The 23,691-nt window shown below is 40.4% G+C and overlaps 1 protein-coding gene across 27 annotated transcripts in view; it reads left to right on the top strand.

Moving 5' to 3' along the window:
• UNC80 (unc-80 subunit of NALCN channel complex) overlaps positions 1 to 23,691 on the top strand; it is a 109,714-nt gene that overhangs the window by 33,243 nt on the left and 52,780 nt on the right. For 21 of the 27 annotated variants that reach the window (XM_075284910.1, XM_075284914.1, XM_075284902.1 and 18 more), the window contains 5 exons: positions 3,407 to 3,579; positions 5,412 to 5,624; positions 6,425 to 6,596; positions 16,743 to 16,876; positions 17,168 to 17,333. In XM_075284910.1, the coding sequence (XP_075141011.1) occupies positions 3,407 to 3,579; positions 5,412 to 5,624; positions 6,425 to 6,596; positions 16,743 to 16,876; positions 17,168 to 17,333 (858 nt within the window). The remainder of the gene's footprint in view (positions 1 to 3,406; positions 3,580 to 5,411; positions 5,625 to 6,424; positions 6,597 to 16,742; positions 16,877 to 17,167; positions 17,334 to 23,691) is intronic. The other 6 variants (XM_075284918.1, XM_075284926.1, XM_075284928.1 and 3 more) reach the window with 1 other exon arrangement.

The following is a 23,691-nucleotide window of genomic DNA, read 5'->3' as shown; positions in this document are numbered from 1 at the left end:
CATATTGAGAATGATGGACATCCTTAAAAGAAAGCAGCCTATACATTTCTGAATTTTAGCCACGTGGCCTCTGCTCCTTTATCATATACTCTTAGTTTCACAATGTGCCCATGACAATGTCAGATACCCATAAGAACGCCAGTATGTTGCAGACAGTTATATCCATATACAAATGTATTAATCCTCCAAAATGACTGCCTTCACAGTAAGATTGAGGCACAATTGGATTATGGAAGAGCATGTAATATCCATCACATATCCCCCTCCATCCCACGGCATGCTTCCTTTATACCAATCGCACCTTCTTTTTTTTTTCAAAAATTTGGAGTCCATGATCCCAAAAATGACATGAATCAAATGTACATGCTACGGACTCATGATCCATACTCTTCTTTTTATTCATTTAATATTTTCTAGAAGTATATTTTTGTTAATACTTCAAAACATGAGATGAAAATCCCACCCAGATACCTTGTTTCAATTATCTATTTTCTTCTGTGTTTGCATGATCAGCATTTGCATAACCATTTCCAAACAAGACACTGTCCTTTTTGCATCAGCACTATTAGGGGGTGAATTGAACTGTATGGGTTTACGGGGTTCATCAATGTATGATGATTGTTTTCAATGCCAGCTAGTGGTGTTGGGTGGCAGCCACCAATAACATGGATCAATATAATTTGCTTAGAGGATAAGCATTGAGCATTTTGCTGTGTACCCTGTTTAATTACTTAGCACACTAAGAAGATAAAAGTACTATATTCATAGATTCGGCTCTGGGTACACTGCCAGTGACATGTCCTTGGTGTCATGGTCATAAGCTCTACAGATTTACAGATAGTAATGGCTGACACTGGGAGCTCGGCAGATGACGGTTGTGATGGAGCTGACCTCAGGACAATGCCTTTGGCTGCATTCCATCTCTGTCTCTCTGCTCTTGTGGTGCTGTGCTTTGTGAAGTGTTGTAATCTGCTGGACATTTGTTCTATTAGCTGGTATATATTTATATTGTAAATTGGTTCCGTCATTGAATCGATAAGTATATAGCCATCTATAGCCAGGAATGAGACTATCGAACAATAGATAAAGTAAGATGTATAGGACAGGACTGTGAGACCATTGTCTCACCTACACTAATTATATCACCTATATGGTAACTGGAGGTAGATTGTTAGATTGTATCTGTTCATACTGTACAGTGTGTAAGCTAAAGGAACACCAAACATAGAAAATATTGCAACCCCCATTTGGTCTCACATTAAAATTAAATGCAAGAAATAAAGAAATCCCTCTTTATTTCAGTAGCTCAGTCATTTCTCCAATCCTCATCTTCCTTGTAAGATAACTGGCTGGAGCTGCAGTAAAATTATGGCCAAGCTCCTCTCCTCTATAAAGCCCTGACCCCTCGGCTGGTCTCAATCCAAAGATGGAACAATTTGTGTCCTCTGCAGGATTTCTACCAAACTGTTTGTGTGGGGATTCTGCAGGACATCCTACAGACTGACAAACAGGGAAGAGAACTATATTTTATGTTTATTTCTCTCCTTCGTTTCTAGGTTTAGTCTTCCTTTTAGTAAAATTCTGAACTTACTAGTAATGGGGGTTGCACCGCTGCCCTGGAAGATTTTGATCATGAGATCAAATGAGGTCAATGATAAGCTGAAATTCTTAATGTTAGGACTTAGACTAATATCTACAGAACTATATTTCCCTAATTAAACAACACATTAGTTATTCAATAATGAGATTCAATAATCCAAATATAATTCATGTAGACTATGTCATTGTCATTATGGAACTTTAAGGGTATGTCCACATGGAACAACTCTGTTGCTAAATTTCCATCGTGAAAATTAAGCAACTGGTTTGTCGCAATGGGACAACCTGTGACCATATTACTGAAGTAATAATAGAAGGACATCAGAAAAGGTGGGCAGCCCTTTTACGTCACTTAGTCTACTTTATGTATGCGTAGAACTATAGCAATTGGTATAAAAGGCCATGTATTCCATGAAGAAAAAGGAAAGTAAATGTTTAAACAAAAGACTGGATTGAAAAATCCTGACATTTAGTTGTGCTACAGACTAGTAGATACTGACCAGATGTGTCATATGAAGATCCTGTCTCTAACACAAAATTTGTGAAAGGGCCTTCCCAGTGGTGTAACTAAAGTCTTGTCGGCTCCCAATGCAATCTTATGTCCAGGGCCCCCTACTTCATCTTAGTGTGGTTAGGGGTAATCTGTGGGTTTCCTTGGCTTATGGGCCAGATGGAAGCTGCAATCTCAATACTGATGGTAGTGCTTATGGGCCATGGTGCGACTGCACCCTCTGCACTCCTTTAACATATTATGTCTCTTCTTCCTCACCCTCCTTCTGATAGGGTTTATCTATTGGATAGGTGTTGTCTTCATACGCCATCCTTAGGATAGGTCATCAATATGTAATAGATGGGGGTCAGACACCCAGGACCCCGACCGACTAGTTGTTTGAAGAGCCAATGGCGCTCATGCTTTTTCCACTGTGCCAATGACATCATGCTCATTAGTTACATGACACAGCAGTGGCTCAGTCCCATTAAAATGAATGGGGCTAAGCTGCAGTACCACGCAGCTTTTACGCAATGTATGGTATTGTACTTGGTATTCAGTCAATGATGTGAATCAACTATTATATATCAGTATCTTTTATATGCTTCCCCTTTGTAGGTAAAGAATATATTAAATGCTTATCAACATGTATCATATGGACATAAACCAAAAATTATGGTAGTTGTCAATCTGGTTACATGAATTTTGAAATATAATTTAGCGTTACATATTTTGTTCCATCTGCTACTATTCCCCATAAAATAGGATCCATTAGCAAAATTGCAGAGTTTTGCATAAAACAGGTTTACTTAATCAAGATGAATATTCTAACATAGCAATGATAATAAGCAGATTAACAAATATACATCATGACTTAAATGAATTGTGCTTGATTTTGAGCCAACCTGATATTAGAATAATGTATTAATTTCCTTAAGATATTCCACACTCTTATCTGGATATAGGAGCAATTATGGTGATCATTTCCGGTTATTAGCAATGATTTATTTGTATTGCCATCTGAGCATCTATAGAAAGAAATTATCATTCTCTCATTTACTTTCATGTTTCTATTTCTATGTGAAACGCTATTGTCTAATGCAGAGGTGTGTGGAATACCTTGAAAGATCATTGTCTGTACATGTCCCCATAATATGCTGGGTGTTGTGGGTGATACCACCATGTTCGCTTAGCTTCAGACCACACATTAGATTAGAGCGCTGGGGTAATCCGATATAATGGGGTTCTCAAATAGCTCTTTTATTTGTGAGATCTTGTGCTCTTCCCCCTCTTTCCTCCTACCTTTGCCTTCTTCAGGATGTCACAGCTTTGATGACCATGGCGCCGCCAATCAGGAATCTGGAAAAAGCAAAAATGTAGTCAATTTAGGAGCGATAAGACAAGGCATGAAACGATTCCAGTTCCTGCTCAACTGTTGTGAACCTGGGACTATACCTGATGCCTCTATTTTGGCTGCGGCTTTAGATTTGGTAAGGAAGAATCCAAGGCTCTGAACCTTGACTTATGGTTCAGTGGTAGATTGACATCCAGCCTACGTGGTAACTACTCCATAAGCTCTGCATGAGATCTCTGGTTTGCTTCTTCATGGACTTGGTTTTATTTCCATGTTCTGTTAACGTCTGTGATTCTTCAGATATATAAAATGTAATGTATTCTGTATACTTTTATGTGTTACAATGTGAACATGTTGACCATTTACATACATAAATGGTAAGAAGTCTGAATGGGTATTCTGGTAATAACACCCCACCCTTCATCCACTAGATAGACCATAGATCAGTAAGGATTTAATAGCTGGGACCCAACTAATTCCAAGAATGGGGGTCCCATGTACCCGTTTATAAATGGACCAGTAGGTTAAACATTCTTGGTGCCACTCTGTTCAGTCTTATGGGACTGCTGGAGATAGTTGAATGCTGTATCCCACCTATCTTTGGCAGTCTCGTAGGCATGATAAGATAAGATAATCCTTTAATAGTCCCACAGTGTGTTACAGCCGCATAGTAATACAGATACAGGATAATAAAACGGTAATATATTACAGAACTAGACATACATATACTGAAAAAAAGAAGATATACTAGAAGTCCGTAGCAGCAAAGTAAGAGACGAAAGAAAGAAGACTTCAGGGTCACTTAGTTCTCTGTGCGGAGTGATCTTCGCTTGGTCTGATGTAGAATATGTAGCCTGGTCTCGCTTGGGAGGAAGAACCTACGATAGCTCCTTCTCACACTTGGGGTGGAGCAGTTGGTTACTTACAGTGCTGCCAAGTGCCGTCAAGGTCTCATACATGGAAGCAGGGGTCCTCATTTTTGGTGAAGGTCACAGAGGTTGCACCCCCACCAATCTAGACAATAGTAACTAACCAATGGATAAATGATATATTGTTATTAATGGAATACACCATTAAACTACTCTAAGAATGGATTTTCACATAGAAGGCGTAGCAAATCTAGGAAAATGGAAACCAAATATCTAAGAATAAGAAAATAGCATAGCAAGAGGAACTAGAAGGAGCTCAAACATATACATGGAAACTGAAGAGAATCAGGATGGACCCTTAAGAATTGCTCTGACATGATCTAACTCTTTAGTTGGTAGTAGAACGTATGTAAAATGTTTCTTCGTTTTTCTTAACCCATTATGGACATTAGCCCTTAAATGATGCGCCGCTTTATATCTGCAGTAGATGTTTGTCAACCTGTTTTCATCATTGACTTTAGCAATTTGTGGTTATTTTCAGCTTTCCATCGTCTGGTTCATTCTTCTCCATTTGTGATTTGTTTCTGTGTCCTGTGATTCCATCTCTATCATTATCTCATATCTTCACCTTTTCCTTGTTACTTCTTCAAGCCGCAGGTAAGATAAAGCATAAATGGGCTGTTACAAGGAGGCAAGATGTTAATTTTCTTTCTAGTACATACCAGTCTGTATACTTATGTACCTGCACAATTCACATCCCATATCATAATTATATAGAGTACGACGTCAGATAGAAATGGAAAGCAGGTCTAGCAGAGTCCAATGTTTCATCTTTTGGACTCCATTTGCCCCATTATGGACCTGAATGCTGTTTTCGGCAATTTTAGAACTTGTATACCACCAATGGAAAGCCGTAGAGGAGGGCTGAACACAATGTGAACTCAGCATAAGATGTACCATATGTTAATTAGAATACAACATATTTTTTGGGGTAAAAAGCTGATATATGTAGATTACATACTTCTTTACATACAGTACTACACTGTCTGCTTGTTTTTATAGCCTTAATAATCACTCATTGTTCTTCTGCCTATGGTAGGAAGCTCCGGTGGTGGCCAGGGCAGCCCTCTTCTTGGAATGTGCTCGCTTTGTACACAAATGTAATCGAGGAAATTGGCCAGAGTGGATGAAAGGACACCATGTCAACATTGCCAAAAAAGGCCTTTCACGAGGTCGTTCCCCTATTGTGGGAAATAAACGAAACCAGAAGCTGCAATGGAACGCAGCCAAGCTCTTCTACCAGTGGGGAGATGTAAGTTGGTATTTTTAGTTGCTGATTTTTATATCCAGACAGTTCCATCTCTGGTAAGTTTAAACATGCTTTACTATATAACTCAACAGGTCTTTATGTGAAAAAACAGTAGTTACCATCCATATTGGGGGTACACAACGATGACTCGCGATACCATTTTGTGTGTCCCTTGACCATCCTGATACAGACTTGCTTGTCTGTGTCTGGTGGCATCTCACAAGTCTTCTATGGCAGAGAAGAAGAGTGGCATGTAGCGCAGGAGAAGGGATGGGTAAGTACTAATAGTGCCCCATGTGGCCATTTGTTGGATCACTATATGATCTTGTGACTCCTGTATGGCCCTCCAGAAAATAGTGGATAAGGTAAAAGGAGGGCCGTACATGTGGGTGCCTATCTTCCTTTAAAACAAATTGAGATTAGTGAGACACAAGGATTTATGATCTGGTTCTTTCTGGAGTGCAACCAAGGAGAAGGGGACCCCCTATTCTCCTGGGGAGAATGAAACTCAACCCCTATCAGATATTATTGGCATATACGTTTCATATCCCATAAATATCCCAAATGGTAATACCCCTTTACCTTTTATTGTGGACCGTAAGTTTGGTTCAATTTGACAATTTGGTCCTAAGACCGGAAAATGTAGTACATGTCCAGATTAATGGTATAATTGGAAGCAGGTAATGTACAGGCCGCCATATTGTATGAGTTACCATGTGACATCACTTTAGCTGCCTGAAATCTACAATTAGGGATTTTGGTTCATCGTTCCACAACGATACATGTCATTAATCATCTTTCAGGTGATAGGTGCCCGCCTTAATGAGATATGTCACAGTGAGAGTGAAAGTCCAGCCAATCTGCTGGGACTTATCTATGACGAAGAAACCAAGAGAAGATTGAGGAAAGAGGATGAGGAAGAAGACTTTTTAGATGACAGTAAGGAGAATCCCTTTACTACAAGAAACCCTGCTTGTAAGGAACTCTGCTTTAGGAGCACTCTACTTTCTTTCTTTTCACTTGATAATTCTTGCTTGGATATTTTAGACAGGTTTATCACCTGTTCCTTGTATCTCACATCACATCGGCCATCCATGTTTTTTATCCTGGGTCAGAAAGTACTAAAGGAAACGCTGTTGAGGGCCAAGTACTCTTGACCCGGTATAAAGACCTTGGTATGGCTAGATTGTACTGAGTAACCAAGATGCAGGTGGCAATCCTACACACAGGCTGTATGCACAGAACTCTTTGCACGTGCCTTTGGTAGACAGAGTAATAGAGGCGGCCCCAAAGTTGGATATCATACCGAGGTAAAGTTTTCTAAACTCTTTTATCTATCTCTGCTGATTTTTATGTATAAACTAGAAAAAAAAACTGGAAATTGTTGGGTTTTCAAAAAAATTAAATAAAAGATGGCAGATCATGATGTTATTATAAGTAAATTTCACTACTTAAGGACTTAACCATGACTTTTGATAGCCTAGAAATCTTCAACCACACATTGCTTTTACCCAACAATCTCTAGGCAAAAAGCAGTGGCTGATTTCAAAGACGAGTATGCCCACAAATTCTATTGGCGAGCCATATGACATTGCTCTACAATGTATATGTGATCTTTATTTGTCCAACAAATGGAATAAAGATTGCAACGTAAATTATCCATAGCTTCCGCATCCCCCTAACCTAAAATGCAGCATCTGTTTGTGTCCAGATGGGTCTATACTGTGTGCCTTATTGCTCTGTGGAAAATAATATGTTATACGTCTTTAAGGCTCTTTTTTCTGTGCAGTCTGTCTCCATATATTTCCAAGGCATTATGGTTCAAGAATTTTATTTTCATGACCGAAACCTTTGCTATAAAAAATGCAGAGTAATCGAAAAAAACCTGAACACAAAAAGATAAATTTGGAATGCGTATTATACATAATGCCTTGGCCATATGTGTGCTAACAGTTCATTGTATCTGACTAGAAAATGGCTTGAATGTCAACATTTTCTAGTTAGCATTAATTTCTAGAAGTAATAGAGTAATAAAAAGCTTATGCAATGTTACAACACAAGATGTGTGCTGACTTTAACTGACAAAAAATATTTTTTTATTGGGTATCAAACAGAAAAATGAAGAAAAAAAAAATCCTAATATTGATATGTATGAACCAGATGTTTTAGCAATTTTTTTATCATAATTTTTTATTTATTTTAAAGGGAGCATTGGATTATTTTAAATAGATTTAAAGGGGTTTTCTGGGCTCATAAGATTAATGACATATCCTTTGCATAGGTCATTAAAGGGGTTTTCTGGGTTCATAAAATTAATGAAATATCCTTTCTATAGGCCATTAAAGGGGTTATCCAGGATTAGAAAACGTGGATGCTTTCTTCTTCTCCTCAGGAAGTGACATCATGTCCATTAGTCCCATGGCCATATTGCAGCTCAGTCTCATTCATATGAATGGGCTAAGCTGTAGCCTTGACATGAGACCAATGGTTATGATGTCACTTCCTGGGAAGAAAAAGGCAGCCAATCCTGTATAACCTCTTTAATCAAAAAGCAATGGGGGTCTGACCGATCAGATGTGTTAAGCAAAACTGGCGCTCCATGGTCACAGCTTCTACATCACAGGCCATGGCCATGTGACATCACTTTACTCTTGGATTTATGCCATGGAAGAGGAGCTGGATTTGCCATTTGATTGTTCTTGTGGATCATTTTTACGGTTGTATATTCATGAATTAGAAAAAATTCCCATACATTGGAAGTGGGCGTCACAGATTTTTTTTTTTTTTTAAAGGTAGATTGTGAGCCCCATATAGGGATCACAATGTACATTTTTTTCCTTGCAGATGTTGTTCCTGGTGGGATTCAAACCCAGGACTCCAGCACTGCAAGGCTACAGTGCTAACCACTGAGCCACCATGTAACCCCTGACATCGCAGATTTTGACACAGATTTTGGTTTGGAATCCACTGTATAATCTAATTCAGATTTCTCAATATTTCTTATTGTAATGTAGTCTCCAAAGATTATCTCGAGGGCTATAAGCGTTAAGAGGGTACTATTGGGTGCTTTGTGACGTGCTCCATGTCACATAGGACTAACAAAATAAATTATTCTGAGAGTGCTCCCTATATCGACATAGAACCATTCCATTTTCATGTTCATCATAAACCTAAGGTCCACCACGTCCTTTGTGAATCTACCTGTAAGAAATAGTGACTCCAAAGTCAGCTGTAAATGGAGTTCTCTTCTGTTAGACCTTTAGTGCCGATTACTGTTTTAGGCTATAGGCCCACTAAAGGATCATCTCGAACTCTGGTGGGCCAGTCCAACACTGTAATGGTTGAATATCTATCAAGTGAACACTATAAATATTATTACTATTAAAAATATTATACATATCATAAAAATAATGGAACTCCTAAGATGTGGCACTCGAGCAATACATCAATAGCATTTCATGGCAAACATCTGGAACATACATATATAGTGTCCAAAATCTTGAAATTTTGTTGAAGTTAAAGTGACCATTATATGCTCATTATGTTGTCCATGTAATGGCTTTTTATGTTTTATTATGTTTATGTGACAATATGTCAGATATGCAACCAGAACAGTCCCGCAAAATATATTATCTGCCATTGTTTAGGCTGAAGCATCAGATATTTTGTTGCCATGTAGATATATAGAAATGTACCTAGACCGAAATTGTATTTTTGGAATCTCATGAAAAAGACAACTGTGCATAGAGCGATACGTGGGATGTTAAAAGCCTCTATGTACGGTCCGTATTCTGGTTGCATGTTTCTGAATGATTAACATTGCTTTTCTTCTTTAGAAGATATTTTGTAGAATACTGCATGCAATTTCCATGTTATTATTTCTTATTTGCATGCTCGGTATTGAGACATGTTGAGAAGCTGGTTTATGCAACAATACAGAAACATAAAGATCGCTGCTTTATATTAATATCAATAGAACAGAAATATTTCCAAGAAATAATATTACCGCTATCTGGTGGCTTTTACTTATTACAAAGCCTTTTACCAATGGAGTTTGCTATCATTTTTACATATGAGTGTCTCAGCAGCCCAATTTATACGGCAATCATACTTGGCCTTAATTATTGTGAAGAGATCTTCTCTCTGTATCTCAGGAGCTCAACGCTGTTCCTCCTCCTCCTCCTTACTGACCTGTGACAAGTTGTAAGACAAGTGGTTGTAGAACCGGCAGGGTTTTGGAAACCACAGCATATCAATTATACCTACGGAAACGCCGTAGGTTCCCCATAGGTATAATTGTAACAGTAAGTCCGCAGTGGAAAACTCTGCAAACTTTCTGGAAGAACTGCGATGCGCTGCTATCTAGCCAATTCATTAGGGGTGTTTTTCAGCAATCACCTCATTTACATCACATACTTGATTTTAATAGAAGATGATACTTCTATAGATAACACCTATGACTCATCATTACATCCACTACTGATAATACTAATAATAGATGATATTACAGCTTATCTACTCTCCTCGCTGTACAGAGTATGTCTAGTATACTCTCACTTTCAATGAGTCAGCACCTTACTATTGCTCCCTATGGTCATGCCTGTGCAAAAGCAAAGGATAATTCAGGCTGCTCCCATAAAAATGTACAAAAATAGCATAAAAATTCACAATCAGAACAAAAAACAGTGTAGAAAAATATGATTCCCCTACGTCCTTGATCCTTTTTAACTCTGTTCCTTTAGGACTACAGTTTAGCTACAGTGCCTAATCTGAGGTAGTCTGAGACACACTTCTTGTTTCATCACAGGTAAAGGCGACCAAGATGAGACAAGGGTTATGATCAGATCAACTCAGAATCCCTGTATGCACTGGAGCTCAACCACAGTCACAAATCGGAGATCTGCCTTAACTGATTTGAGCTAAAAAAGCAAAAAGGAGGTGGGCGGCTTTGACTGTTAGATGGACATTATGAAGTACCTCAGTAGATATAGACATTGTCTTTTCCATGAGAGATTATTTATTGGATTACTAATAATTAGAGATGAGCGAACACTAAAATGTTCGAGGTTCGAAATTCGATTCGAACAGCCGCTCACTGTTCGAGTGTTCGAATGGGTTTCGAACCCCATTATAGTCTATGGGGAACATAAACTCGTTAAGGGGGAAACCCAAATTCGTGTCTGGAGGGTCACCAAGTCCACTATGACACCCCAGGAAATGATACCAACACCCTGGAATGACACTGGGACAGCAGGGGAAGCATGTCTGGGGGCATAAAAGTCACTTTATTTCATGGAAATCCCTGTCAGTGTGCGATTTTCGCAAGCTAACTTTTCCCCATAGAAATGCATTGGCCAGTGCTGATTGGCCAGAGTACGGAACTCGACCAATCAGCGCTGGCTCTGCTGGAGGAGGCGGAGTCTAAGATAGCTCCACACCAGTCTCCATTCAGGTCCGACCTTAGACTCCGCCTCCTCCGGCAGAGCCAGCGCTGATTGGCCGAAGGCTGGCCAATGCATTCCTATGCGAATGCAGACTTAGCAGTGCTGAGTCAGTTTTGCTCAACTACACATCTGATGCACACTCGGCACTGCTACATCAGATGTAGCAATCTGATGTAGCAGAGCCGAGGGTGCACTAGAACCCCTGTGCAAACTCAGTTCACGCTAATAGAATGCATTGGCCAGCGCTGATTGGCCAATGCATTCTATTAGCCCGATGAAGTAGAGCTGAATGTGTGTGCTAAGCACACACATTCAGCACTGCTTCATCAAGCCAATACAATGCATTAGCCAGTGCTGATTGGCCAGAGTACGGAATTCGGCCAATCAGCGCTGGCCAATGCATTCTATTAGCCCGATAAAGTAGAGCTGAATGTGTGTGCTAAGCACACACATTCAGCACTGCTTCATCAAGCCAATACAATGCATTAGCCAGTGCTGATTGGCCAGAGTACGGAATTCGGCCAATCAGCGCTGGCTCTGCTGGAGGAGGCGGAGTCTAAGATCGCTCCACACCAGTCTCCATTCAGGTCCGACCTTAGACTCCGCCTCCTCCGGCAGAGCCAGCGCTGATTGGCCGAAGGCTGGCCAATGCATTCCTATGCGAATGCAGACTTAGCAGTGCTGAGTCAGTTTTGCTCAACTACACATCTGATGCACACTCGGCACTGCTACATCAGATGTAGCAATCTGATGTAGCAGAGCCGAGGGTGCACTAGAACCCCTGTGCAAACTCAGTTCACGCTAATAGAATGCATTGGCCAGCGCTGATTGGCCAATGCATTCTATTAGCCCGATGAAGTAGAGCTGAATGTGTGTGCTAAGCACACACATTCAGCACTGCTTCATCAAGCCAATACAATGCATTAGCCAGTGCTGATTGGCCAGAGTACGGAATTCGGCCAATCAGCGCTGGCCAATGCATTCTATTAGCCCGATGAAGTAGAGCTGAATGTGTGTGCTAAGCACACACATTCAGCACTGCTTCATCAAGCCAATACAATGCATTAGCCAGTGCTGATTGGCCAGAGTACGGAATTCGGCCAATCAGCGCTGGCTCTGCTGGAGGAGGCGGAGTCTAAGGTCGGACCTGAATGGAGACTGGTGTGGAGCGATCTTAGACTCCGCCTCCTCCAGCAGAGCCAGCGCTGATTGGCCGAATTCCGTACTCTGGCCAATCAGCACTGGCTAATGCATTGTATTGGCGTGATGAAGCAGTGCTGAATGTGTGTGCTTAGCACACACATTCAGCTCTACTTCATCGGGCTAATAGAATGCATTGGCCAATCAGCGCTGGCCAATGCATTCTATTAGCGTGAACTGAGTTTGCACAGGGGTTCTAGTGCACCCTCGGCTCTGCTACATCAGATTGCTACATCTGATGTAGCAGTGCCGAGTGTGCATCAGATGTGTAGTTGAGCAAAACTGACTCAGCACTGCTAAGTCTCTGCATTCGCATAGGAATGCATTGGCCAGCCTTCGGCCAATCAGCGCTGGCTCTGCCGGAGGAGGCGGAGTCTAAGGTCGGACCTGAATGGAGACTGGTGTGGAGCGATCTTAGACTCCGCCTCCTCCAGCAGAGCCAGCGCTGATTGGTCGAGTTCCGTACTCTGGCCAATCAGCGCTGGCCAATGCATTCTATTAGCCCGATGAAGTAGAGCTGAATGTGTGTGCTTAGCACACACATTCAGCTCTACTTCATCAGGCTAATAGAATACATTGGCCAATCAGCGCTGGCCAATGCATTCTATTAGCTTGATGAAGCAGAGTGTGCACAAGGGTTCAAGCGCACCCTCGGCTCTGATGTAGCAGAGCTGAGGGTGCACAAGGGTTCAAGTGCACCCTCGGCTCTCCTACATCAGAGCCGAGGGTGCGCTTGAACCCTTGTGCAGCCTCGGCTCTGCTACATCAGAGCCGAGGGTGCGCTTGAACCCTTGTGCACACTCTGCTTCATCAAGCTAATAGAATGCATTGGCCAGCACTGATTGGCCAGAGTACGGAATTCGGCCAATCAGCGCTGGCCAATGCATCCCTATGGGAAAAAGTTTATCTCACAAAAATCACAATTACACACCCGATAGAGCCCCAAAAAGTTATTTTTAATAACATTCCCCCCTAAATAAAGGTTATCCCTAGCTATCCCTGCCTGTACAGCTATCCCTGTCTCATAGTCACAAAGTTCACATTCTCATATGACCCGGATTTGAAATCCACTATTCGTCTAAAATGGAGGTCACCTGATTTCGGCAGCCAATGACTTTTTCCAATTTTTTTCAATGCCCCCAGTGTCGTAGTTCCTGTCCCACCTCCCCTGCGCTGTTATTGGTACAAAAAAGGCGCCAGGGAAGGTGGGAGGGGAATCGAATTTTGGCGCACTTTACCACGTGGTGTTCGATTCGATTCGAACATGGCGAACACCCTGATATCCGATCGAACATGTGTTCGATAGAACACTGTTCGCTCATCTCTACTAATAATCTATAAGAATACAGATCAAATAGACACAGTAAATGTATATTACATTACACAAGTTTTATAGAACACTACACAGACAACAGACTTGCAGTAAACTCAATGTCATCTTTGTGTTTACATCAAGAGATAAAAGATACTGTCTGAGCTTTATCAGAAAACTGAAATTGGCAGAACTGATTGTCTTGACCGCAGAGCACAGATTGCCTGCCAGAGAACTCAGAGATCTCAGCTCCCCTCCCCCTTCCCCAGAGAGCAATGAGTCATTCTGCGATCTGTGTTATCTATCATGTGTAAACTATGGGAGAATAATTTCACATAGCAGGTAAATGAATCAGTATTGCTAAAGCAATATAATTGAATTTACATAAGGTAGCAGTACAGTTAGGGTCTATGAGATTGTAATACCTTTTTAAGACTACTTAATGCAAACTGGAAGGACATAAAATCTCTGGGCTAAGAGATTCCCAAACAATGTTTTCTAGAACATAGTACTATGCAAATTTGCTCAGGAATTTTCTAGATCACAGCACCAAGAAGACCATTTATTTTATACAGTAAGCATATGCTAATATCATTAGGGGGCATTCACACTGCTGCTGCTGTCTGCCCCGGGGTGTCCATGGTAAACTCCGGGGAAACCGGACAGCAAAAATCCTACATGGAGGATTTTGTGTCTGTGAAAAAAAATGGACACCAGGCAGAGACGCTGAAAACGCTCACGGGCGGTCACCTTTGAAAAACCATTCAAATGAATGGGTTTGAAAGCCAACCAAGTCACCTGCTATCCCGCCAGGTTTCCTTGGAGTTTACCATGGGCACCCTGGGCGGACAGCAGCGGCAGTGTGAATGCCGCTTTACACTTCCAGGGGTTTTCCCATCTCACTGTTTCAACAGTTTGCCTGTTGTCTCTTCTTCTCACTTCCTGCATTTCTCCCCCCCCCCCCCCTGCTGAACGAGACACTGAAGTATCACATTACTTATGCAGATCAGATAATATGCACATTCAAGAGAATGGACTCAGTGTTATCTGTGTGTTTACACAGAGAGATTACAGACTTGGCTTTATCAGCAAACTGTAATAAGCTGAACAGATTGTCCTGACGGCACAGTGAGTGATGTCACTTGTCCTATCACACAGGTCCGTGGTTATGGAAAAGCTGTGTAAACAATGGAAGGAATAAGTTCCCATAGCAGGAAAACAAAGCAGCATTTCTAAAGCAACATGGGATGGGACAACCCCCTTTAAAGATTCTTTGCAGTTAAGTAAACAAATTTGAGCCAAAATTAGCAAGATATAGCAGAATCAAGAGAAATCAAAGTATAGTAATTTCACCTGTGGTTCTAGCTGAACTTGCTCAACCCAAAATAAATCGGAGGCACCCAAAACTAAACTAAAAATTTTGGGAAGTTTCCCCACCTCGAGTAATAAGGTTACGAATCACTAGTCTACATTGTATGTCCAAATGCAACATAAACTTGGTCCCTTTCAATAGGTATACCCATAAATCACCCCATGATATTCTTAAAAAACGTATGTTATACATAAAAGAAGCAGCTTCTCAACATGTGTGTGCTATGTGTTTCAGGACATAACTAAGACTGTTCAATTATGGTGACAGTATAAACATGACATCAATATACGTAAAACCATATCAAAAGAAGTACCATAATTGTACAGAAAATGTCTTGAAGCCTATTAACTAATGTATAGCAAATAAATAAGTAACTGTTCAATGTTTGCAAAACCATTACTCTTTGCTCCCACTGGCCCATTTTATTTTTAGATGTTAATTTCACTCCAAATTCCCCTGCTTTATTTTTATTTTTATTTTTTTTTAGGTTGGCTTTTGTTTTTCTATTTCCTTTCTCATGTCTGCATCCTCTGCATACTTAACTTAATAAAATGTTCCATCAGACATGAGTCTGGTCTGTAGCTAAAGCATAGTGTTGCTTCAGTTTGAGACCCCTGTGAATCCCAATCATATGAAAGCAGATGCTGATTTAATCCTCCATGTATAAGGATTCCATGGCCAAACGTATGGAGGCATTAAATCAAGTCCTTATAATTACGAATTTACTCCTCATAAGACGGGCAAGAACTACTGATGGTGCAGATGGCTTCAACATACCAGCGATCAATTATCATAGGTCTAAGGAACCATACAGGGTGTTTCATGATTGACATCAAGTAAGATTGGTCATGTAGTGCCTACATACAAATTGGAATCAGGGTACTTACATACAAATTTTAGTAAAATAAGATGCACATTATTTCTATCATTGGGTTGTCCAGTTGGCCAAAATGCTTTCAAAAAAGGGTCAGAATATCATTAAAAATATATATCTCACCGTTACCATGTCTTTCCCTATTTCAATTATTCCTAGGTCTCTGCCGCACTTTTTATTTCCTGGTCTTTCTCAAAATATAGGTAATAACCACCAGTGATTGGCTGTGGGGTCATTTCCTGAGTAATCACCAGTGATTGGCTGTGAGGTCATTTCCTGTGTAACCACCAGTGATTGGCTGTGAGGTCATTTCCTGTGTAACCACCAGTGATTGGCTGTGAGGTCCTTTCCTGTGTAACCACCAGTCATTGGCTGTGAGGTCATTTCCTGTGTAACCACCAGTCATTGGCTGTGAGGTCATTTCCTGTGTGTCAAGAGGGACCAGGAAGTAGAATGAGAACAGCGGAGGTTCAGTGAGGTTTCTTTACTATTTTTCATGCCTTTCTGACCCTTTAAAAATAATGACAGCTATATTTGACATCGGAGTGTACCTACTTGACATTTACAGTGAAACCTTTCCAAAAATCCCCAGATCTAGATAATATTTTACATCTTAAATTTTCATTTCATCTGTATTTTTTGTATGTTGTCCATCTTCTTTAAGAAACTACTCCCTTAAGTTGTTTTCCACTACAATTTCGGGTTGATCCTCTTGGAATGTTTCACTGTATAAGGAACTTCTAAACTGATACATTTAAAACATTTTTGGGCACACTATCTATTTCTGTGACTCAGGCCCATATAAGACCCATGATGACTGGTCTCTGGTGTTGGCTGTCTGGTAAGGTCAGTCCTCAGCTGGTATGTAACACTACCATGAGCATCTTCTGCTCACTTTATCGAAAATGTCAATTTGTAGGTTCAGTAAATCCAACAAAATGTGGCTGTCCTTTCGCATTGAAGATGTCCGCATGTCAACTACTTCTGGAAATCACCACTTTCCTACGGGAAACCTTCCCATGTCTGCCAAGGCCTAGGGCTGAACCTCTTGTGGTATGTGAAATATGCAAATCTAACATGATGTTTCTCAGTTTTGTTGTCATATGATGTTATATGGTGGATAAAGTTTTGTTGTAAGTGCATATGTGGCTACTTCTTCAACTATAAGGCAGTGCCAATGCAAGCTTTCGAGGCTCTAGGCCTCTTCCTCGGGCATAGTTTAAACACAATTTCTACATATACGTAGAGCTAATCAAACCCTTGTGAAATTGTGAAAGGTATCATCACAGAAAAGCTCTACAAATATTTGAAGGCAACAATGACAATCTCCCGTCTAACATTCAGGACCTTGAGACCTGCCGGCTACGTTTGGATCCGGAGATGGATCGGCACCGATATGAAAGGAAGATCAGCTTTGCTGGTATCTTAGATGAGAATGAAGATGCTAAGGATTCCCTACACAGCAGCAGCCATACATTGAAATCAGACACAGGATGCGAGGAGAAGAAAGGTATTTTAGACCTAGTAATATTGTCTACACTGTTGTTTCCTTCTACGTTAATGTAAAATTTTGTTTTGATTCTTCTCAGTGGAGACTTGGACACAAAAGGATTTTATTTATATTCTAAAAGGTTGTCTAAAGACCGTCATAACATAAAATTAGAAATACGGATAACGTAGGTCATTTATTAAATTAATTCAGAACTTTTTCTGCAAGATTTTACATTTTTATCTATATGTCTTATATGTAAAATATTTTGCTCCTTCCTATTTTTTTTTTTTCAAAAACACATCAATAATGTCGTTTTTATTTTGTCGTATCATTGTCTACCTTGGAATATTGGGCTTCCTTGGTTTACTTTCATCCAGTTATTATTTTACCAAGCTAAGTTGTCTCCTGTGTTTATCCATTCAAGTTTATCAAAATTAATTCCCCTTGCAAACTGCATATAAGCATTGTCCACCATTTGAACTGAGGTGCCTTGCCACCCCCACCCCCCCAAATAAGATGATTATTAGAATCCACAGACCCAAAAGTAATAGAACATAGATAGCATCCTTGGCATGACTATCGTAGAGCCTGGGCCTAGTGGTGGATCCTCTGGTGGGTTAGTCTGACAATGTCCAAAAAGAGATGTGTGCCTTATGTAGACACTTTCCTCATTCAAGTATTTTTGATAAATATGGTAACATGGGCATTAAATGGGGTAACAATGTCGTTAATATAATGTTTGTGGTCGTAAATAATTTGCAATATAGAGAATTCTTCAAGAAGAAAGTGTAGTTTCTAATATCATGGCCTATCCTTAGGACAGGCCATCGGTATTATATATGCAGGACCTTGCAGATCAGTAGGTCCAGCGGGGCCCCCAGTAATGTTTACATGCCGGGAGCCACACTGCTCACTTACTGTACAAAGTATAGTGGCAGCTTTAGGTACTTCAGTGCTGCCCCACTTAAGTCTATAGCACAGTTGTGTTGTGAAAGAAAACTGTCTGTCTATAGTGCAAATGTTATCTTCTGCACTATGGATTTATGAAAAATAAAAGTTTAGTTACTGTTTAAGAGCCCAATACACATTATAGCTAAGTCGTCCAAAACCAATGGTTTATGTGCATGGGGACCCCTCGATTTTCCATGGCATAATTGGATAAGGGAAAAATGGATCATCATGTTGAATTTCAACAACTGATTTTTTTGTTCTCAGTGTGGATAAGCTGCCGCTGGTGCTGTCTGGCAGCGGCTTACTCACTTCTTCCCATAAAAAATACTCTTTTATTAAACTGTTAATGTAGAAATTAAAACATTGAATCTACAGCACTTGTTGGTCTGTAGCACATGGTTGCTGTCCGAAGGTGTATGTATACTGGAGGTTGAGGAATACCTATAGGTCAAACGGACCTCAACCATTCTGATATAAATGACCAATCCAAAGCATTATAGGGAGTCTATCATTAGATTTAGGCAAATTTCCTTTTAGAAAGGCCATTCTAGCCCTACCTTTCTTTCTTTTTTTCTCCGACACTGTTTTTGAAATAAATACTTTATTCTTATATGGTAATTCTGTCCACGGAGCACGGGGCATCATGTCCAGTAGTCCGCCTCCACTGGCTGCTACACGCCACTTCATGTCAAGATATCCTTCTCTTCTTATTCTTCGCTGCAATAGCAGCAGCACTTCTCACTACGGCGCATGCGCAAGATTTGAATAAGAAGAAAAGGATATGGCTGGGTTCACACTGGGTTTTTTGATCTGGGTCCAAAATACGGGTAGCTGCGATTGGATGCCGGTGCAGTGCACCAGCATTCAGTTGCGCACTCTGCTTCAGATTAGGCCCAAATGAATGGGCCTAGTCGGGAGGAGGGAGTGTCTTCAGGTGGATTCACGAGGTGACTCTGCCTGAAGAATGAGCATGTCCATTCTTTTTTCATTGATTTCAATGGGAGCCATCTTTTGCTCAGCCTATCTTCACATGAAGGGGCATGTAGCGGCCAGAGGAGGCGGAATACTGGATATGACGTTGCTGTGCTCGGAGCACAGGGGGAACACGTACTGTGCTCCGTGCACAGAATTATAAGATATAAAAATAGAGTATTTAATTAAAAAATGACGTTGGGGGAAAGATAAAGAAAGATAGGGCTAGAATAACCTTTCTAAAGGCTATTCCAACATGGTGTTAGGGAAATTTGCCTAAATCTAATGATAGACTTCATTTAAATATAAAACAAAGCAAGACAAACCACTTTCATTTCCTATACATTGTCAGAGCAGGTTAACCTATTGGGGAGTCTCCATCTACTACAGCAGTATTAATAATAGTGAAGGCTATCTTATACTCCAATCCTAGCGTTTAAGCTGTGTTCCCATTGTGTTGTAGTTGTACACATGATCTTTACTGTGTATTTCAGTGGTGTAAAGCTTTTTGTTATGAAATAACAGCTTCTCACGAATCCCATTGCTTGTAGCATTGGTTAACATCATTGCCAACCTCTCTGGCCTCCAAATCTAATGTATTTAAACTGAATTGTCTAAAGTTTTGTTTTGTCAACCATTAGAGACAATCTGTGTTTATCATTAATTGCTAATAATGAGCTGTGAGCGGAGGTCAGAGCACGTCCAGTACATATAAATCTGTTTTGTGCCACTTTTTTGTCCATTTTAGGTGAGTGGTGTCTTTTTATTTATGATTTTTTCTGTGGTGCCGTCCTCTACAGGCCTATTTTTTTTTTTATTTTCCTTTTGGAATATATATATTTTTTTAATGTTTGTATATCTTATTGCAATACGTGTGATAGAAGCTGATTCTGTAAATTTTTTTAAACCTTATATTTGTAATACAAGGTGCAAAAAGTTTACTGAGCAGCTGACGATTACATGTAAAGTTTATACAGCGCAGAGACATGTCCTTTCATCAAACTCCTTCAATGACTGCAGCATCAATGTCATTAGATTTATTGGATATATGATACAAGCCAATAGATTGTAAAGATGTATAGAATTATTATATGATGACAGATATGTGTAAGGAATTTAATGTACTGATAACTTATCAATTATACAAAAAAAAACAATAGGAACATAGTGTATTTTCTGTGTGGTCTCACAATTCTATAGAATGACTTGTTTGTCCTTGTCGTGAATACAACCAGAAACCTATTCATATAATTCATCTTGTATATGAAACGTTCTTTAAAGATCATCTGCCACTATGTCTATAGTCAGTGCAGGCATATTAAACTGACACGGAGCTTTGTTTCGCCTTATGTACACACTTTGAACGGCCCAGGTCATATTTTAAGTTTTATGCACCTGAAAAAGGGCATTGTTTTGCCCGAAACGCTTCTGCGTTGTGCCTTCTAATAAAGTGTACGCAATTTTCTACGTGAGTCTGACTTCCTTGACCAGAGTGCGCTCCCCTGATCTCCTGGTATATACCCACAGCAGTCAGTGAAGGAACTTTTAGGCCTGGATCCCACTGCCGTAAAAGCCGTGGTTTGCAATCACAGCAAAGTGGATGGGATTTGCGGTAAAAAAACACAGTTTTTGAAATCGCAACATGTCAATAATACCTACAGAAATGACAGCAATCAGGGGGGCCACACGGTGGTTCAGTGGTTAGCATTGCAGCCTTGCAGCGCTGGAGTCCTGATGTTCAAATCCCGCCAAGGGCAAAAAACCATCTGCAAGGAGTTTGTATGTCCTCCCCGTGTTTGCATGGATTTCCATCCCATGTTCCAAAAAAGACATACTGATAGGGAAAAAATGTACATTGTGAGCTCTATGTAGGGCTCACAATCTACATTTAAAAAAAAAAAAAAAAACAACAGCAATCAGAGGTACAAAAAATCTCATCGTTGATCAGACGGCCGCGTGACAGCCACCTGATATGTTAGGTGTATGGCCAGCTTTATTGGTTATGAATGAGTCTAATGGAGGTAGTCAGACATGTTCAATTTCAATGTGATGTCATATAAAGACTAAACATTTTAAGTATCCGATCTATTTTTTGTAAAAAAAAGAAAAAAGAGAGACGCCATAAGTTGCACATATCGAGCATCGGTCATTGATCCCTGCACCCGGACAATGGGGCCCAATTGCAACCATGTGAACACACCTAAGATCATGATGGAGCCACCTCCCGCCTGGACACATCCCTGTTGGCATGCAGGATCCATGGCTTCATGGGGCATATACCATACTCTCACATGCCCATTGGCTCTGTACAACTGGAACCGTGATTCATCAGACCATGCCACATGCCGCCACTGTTCCATGGTCCATTGACCGAAGGCCCATGCCAGTGTATGAGCTCTGTGTTGCGGCATCAGCCAAGGGAGATGTGTCAGACATCGACTGTTGAAGCCTAAGCGGTGCAGTTCTTCGTGTACAGTCCTGGTGTAAATGGGGTCCTGGCGCCCCACATTCAAATCGACGGTGATTTGACCCACAGTAGACCGTCGAGAGCCCCGTACGACTCTGTGGAAATGACATGACGCCCGTTCATCGAACACTCGTGGTCGAACAGTGCGTCGGTTTACGTATATTTGAATATATATGTGTGTATGTAAGTGTGTGTGTCTTAGAGCAGCCATTTTGAAAATAGAGTTGAAATTCAAAAGGGTCACAGTGCTAGTTGTATGAAGAATATAACCCCACAAAAAATATTTACTATATCATTCTGAAATTTTGGCCTTGAACTGACAAGATAGCATTTAGTTGGCAGATGCTCTTTAATAACTATGATTATGTAAATTGCAATATATATGAATGATTTCTGACCCAAGTCGCCAGCTTTCAGGTTTTTTTCAACAAATTGATGTTCCATTTCTAATGTTACATGCGAGTTTGGTGGAAGGATATCAATGGTATAAACAGCAATGTGATATACTGTACATGTGCGTGTATAATTTCTAAAGAAGGAGAACCAATTCAGATATGTGATGCAGACCTACAGAAATATAAATAAAAAAAACTTTTTTGCCCATGCTTTCTTTTAAAATCTATTGTAAGTTCAATTACCAGATAACATTAGGAATTTACAGGAAAATAAATGGTAATATTGGAATATATACAGTATGAACTTATAGTATATAAAAATATAATTTTTAATTTACAATGTATAGAGAAATCTATATATATACAATTTTAAAGCCAACATATAAAAAAACTATGTAAAACAGTATAATTTGGATTATATCATGTTAAGCTTCACTTTAAGTTGACATATTTGCTTTCTCACGATGACCCTGAAAACTATAATTCAATTAAATACACTACACACAGAACACTGGTTCTATAGTAGACGTTTTAGAAAGTACATAAAACCAAGGGTTTTCCAGGAACTGGTGCCAATATCAGATCAGATTAGGTCTGACATCCAGCACCCCCACCGATCAGCTGCTACAACCATACACTGTGTATTCGCCATGAAGTTTCATTGCAGCTTGCTCCTATGTACTTGAATAGGAGCTGAGTTTCAGTACCCTCAACATGGCCAATATCATAGTGTCCAGAGCTGTCAGCGCTCAGCTGTGTACACTGTGCAGAACCAAATGCCATAGCAGCTGATCAGTGGGGTTCCTGTTGTCAGTCCCCCACCGATCTGATATTGTTAACCTATTTAAAGGGAAGCGCATGAGTATATAGTCTTGGAAAACTCCTAAGGGTAAGATCACACTAGGTTTATTGATCCGAAACCTGAGGCAGACCCCGCCTCAAGGCAACGGCATCCAGTTGCGCACTTCACTCCGGATTAGCCCCAAATGAATGGACCTAGTCGGGAGGAGGGAGTGTCTTCAGGCGGATGTTGCGAGGCGAATCCACCTGCAAGAATGAGCATCTCTGTTCTTTTTTCCAAGAGCCAGAACAAACGGCTCCCAGAAATAAGAACTGACCAGCTCCCAGATTTCAATGGGAGCCGTCTTTTTGGTCAGGATTTTGAGGCGGATACGGCCTCAAAATCCTGACCAAAAACCCAGTGTGAACTTGCCCTATAGGTTAGTTAGATATCTATTGAAGTGGCACTCATAAGTTTAATTGCCTCCTGTTGGCCCTCATACATAGATGGAGAATCACCCAGTAGAAAAAAAAATCTAAATAGTCCTGGTATATACTATTACATTCTTCTATGCCAGGAACTGAAGGTCTGTCATAAGTCTGAAGGCCTCTTTTCTTACCTGGTAGTAGTTGAGAGCAGTGATTCAGGAGGAAGTGACTTGTCCAGAAATAATGCCATTTGGGACCTAAGTTGGACCTCTACTCTCTACATAGTGCCCATGGCAACCTCTTCGGTGGCTAGACATCTTATATGTAGTCTAAACTATGATTCAATCCCTTCAAATAATAAGATATTCCCCTTGGCTTTGTT

This window comes from Leptodactylus fuscus, chromosome 8 (assembly GCF_031893055.1).
Source record: "Leptodactylus fuscus isolate aLepFus1 chromosome 8, aLepFus1.hap2, whole genome shotgun sequence".
In the NCBI taxonomy this organism is placed as follows: domain Eukaryota; kingdom Metazoa; phylum Chordata; class Amphibia; order Anura; family Leptodactylidae; genus Leptodactylus; species Leptodactylus fuscus.
Note: the sequence above shows the minus strand (reverse complement) of the source record. Positions and strands in the feature narration are given on the sequence as shown.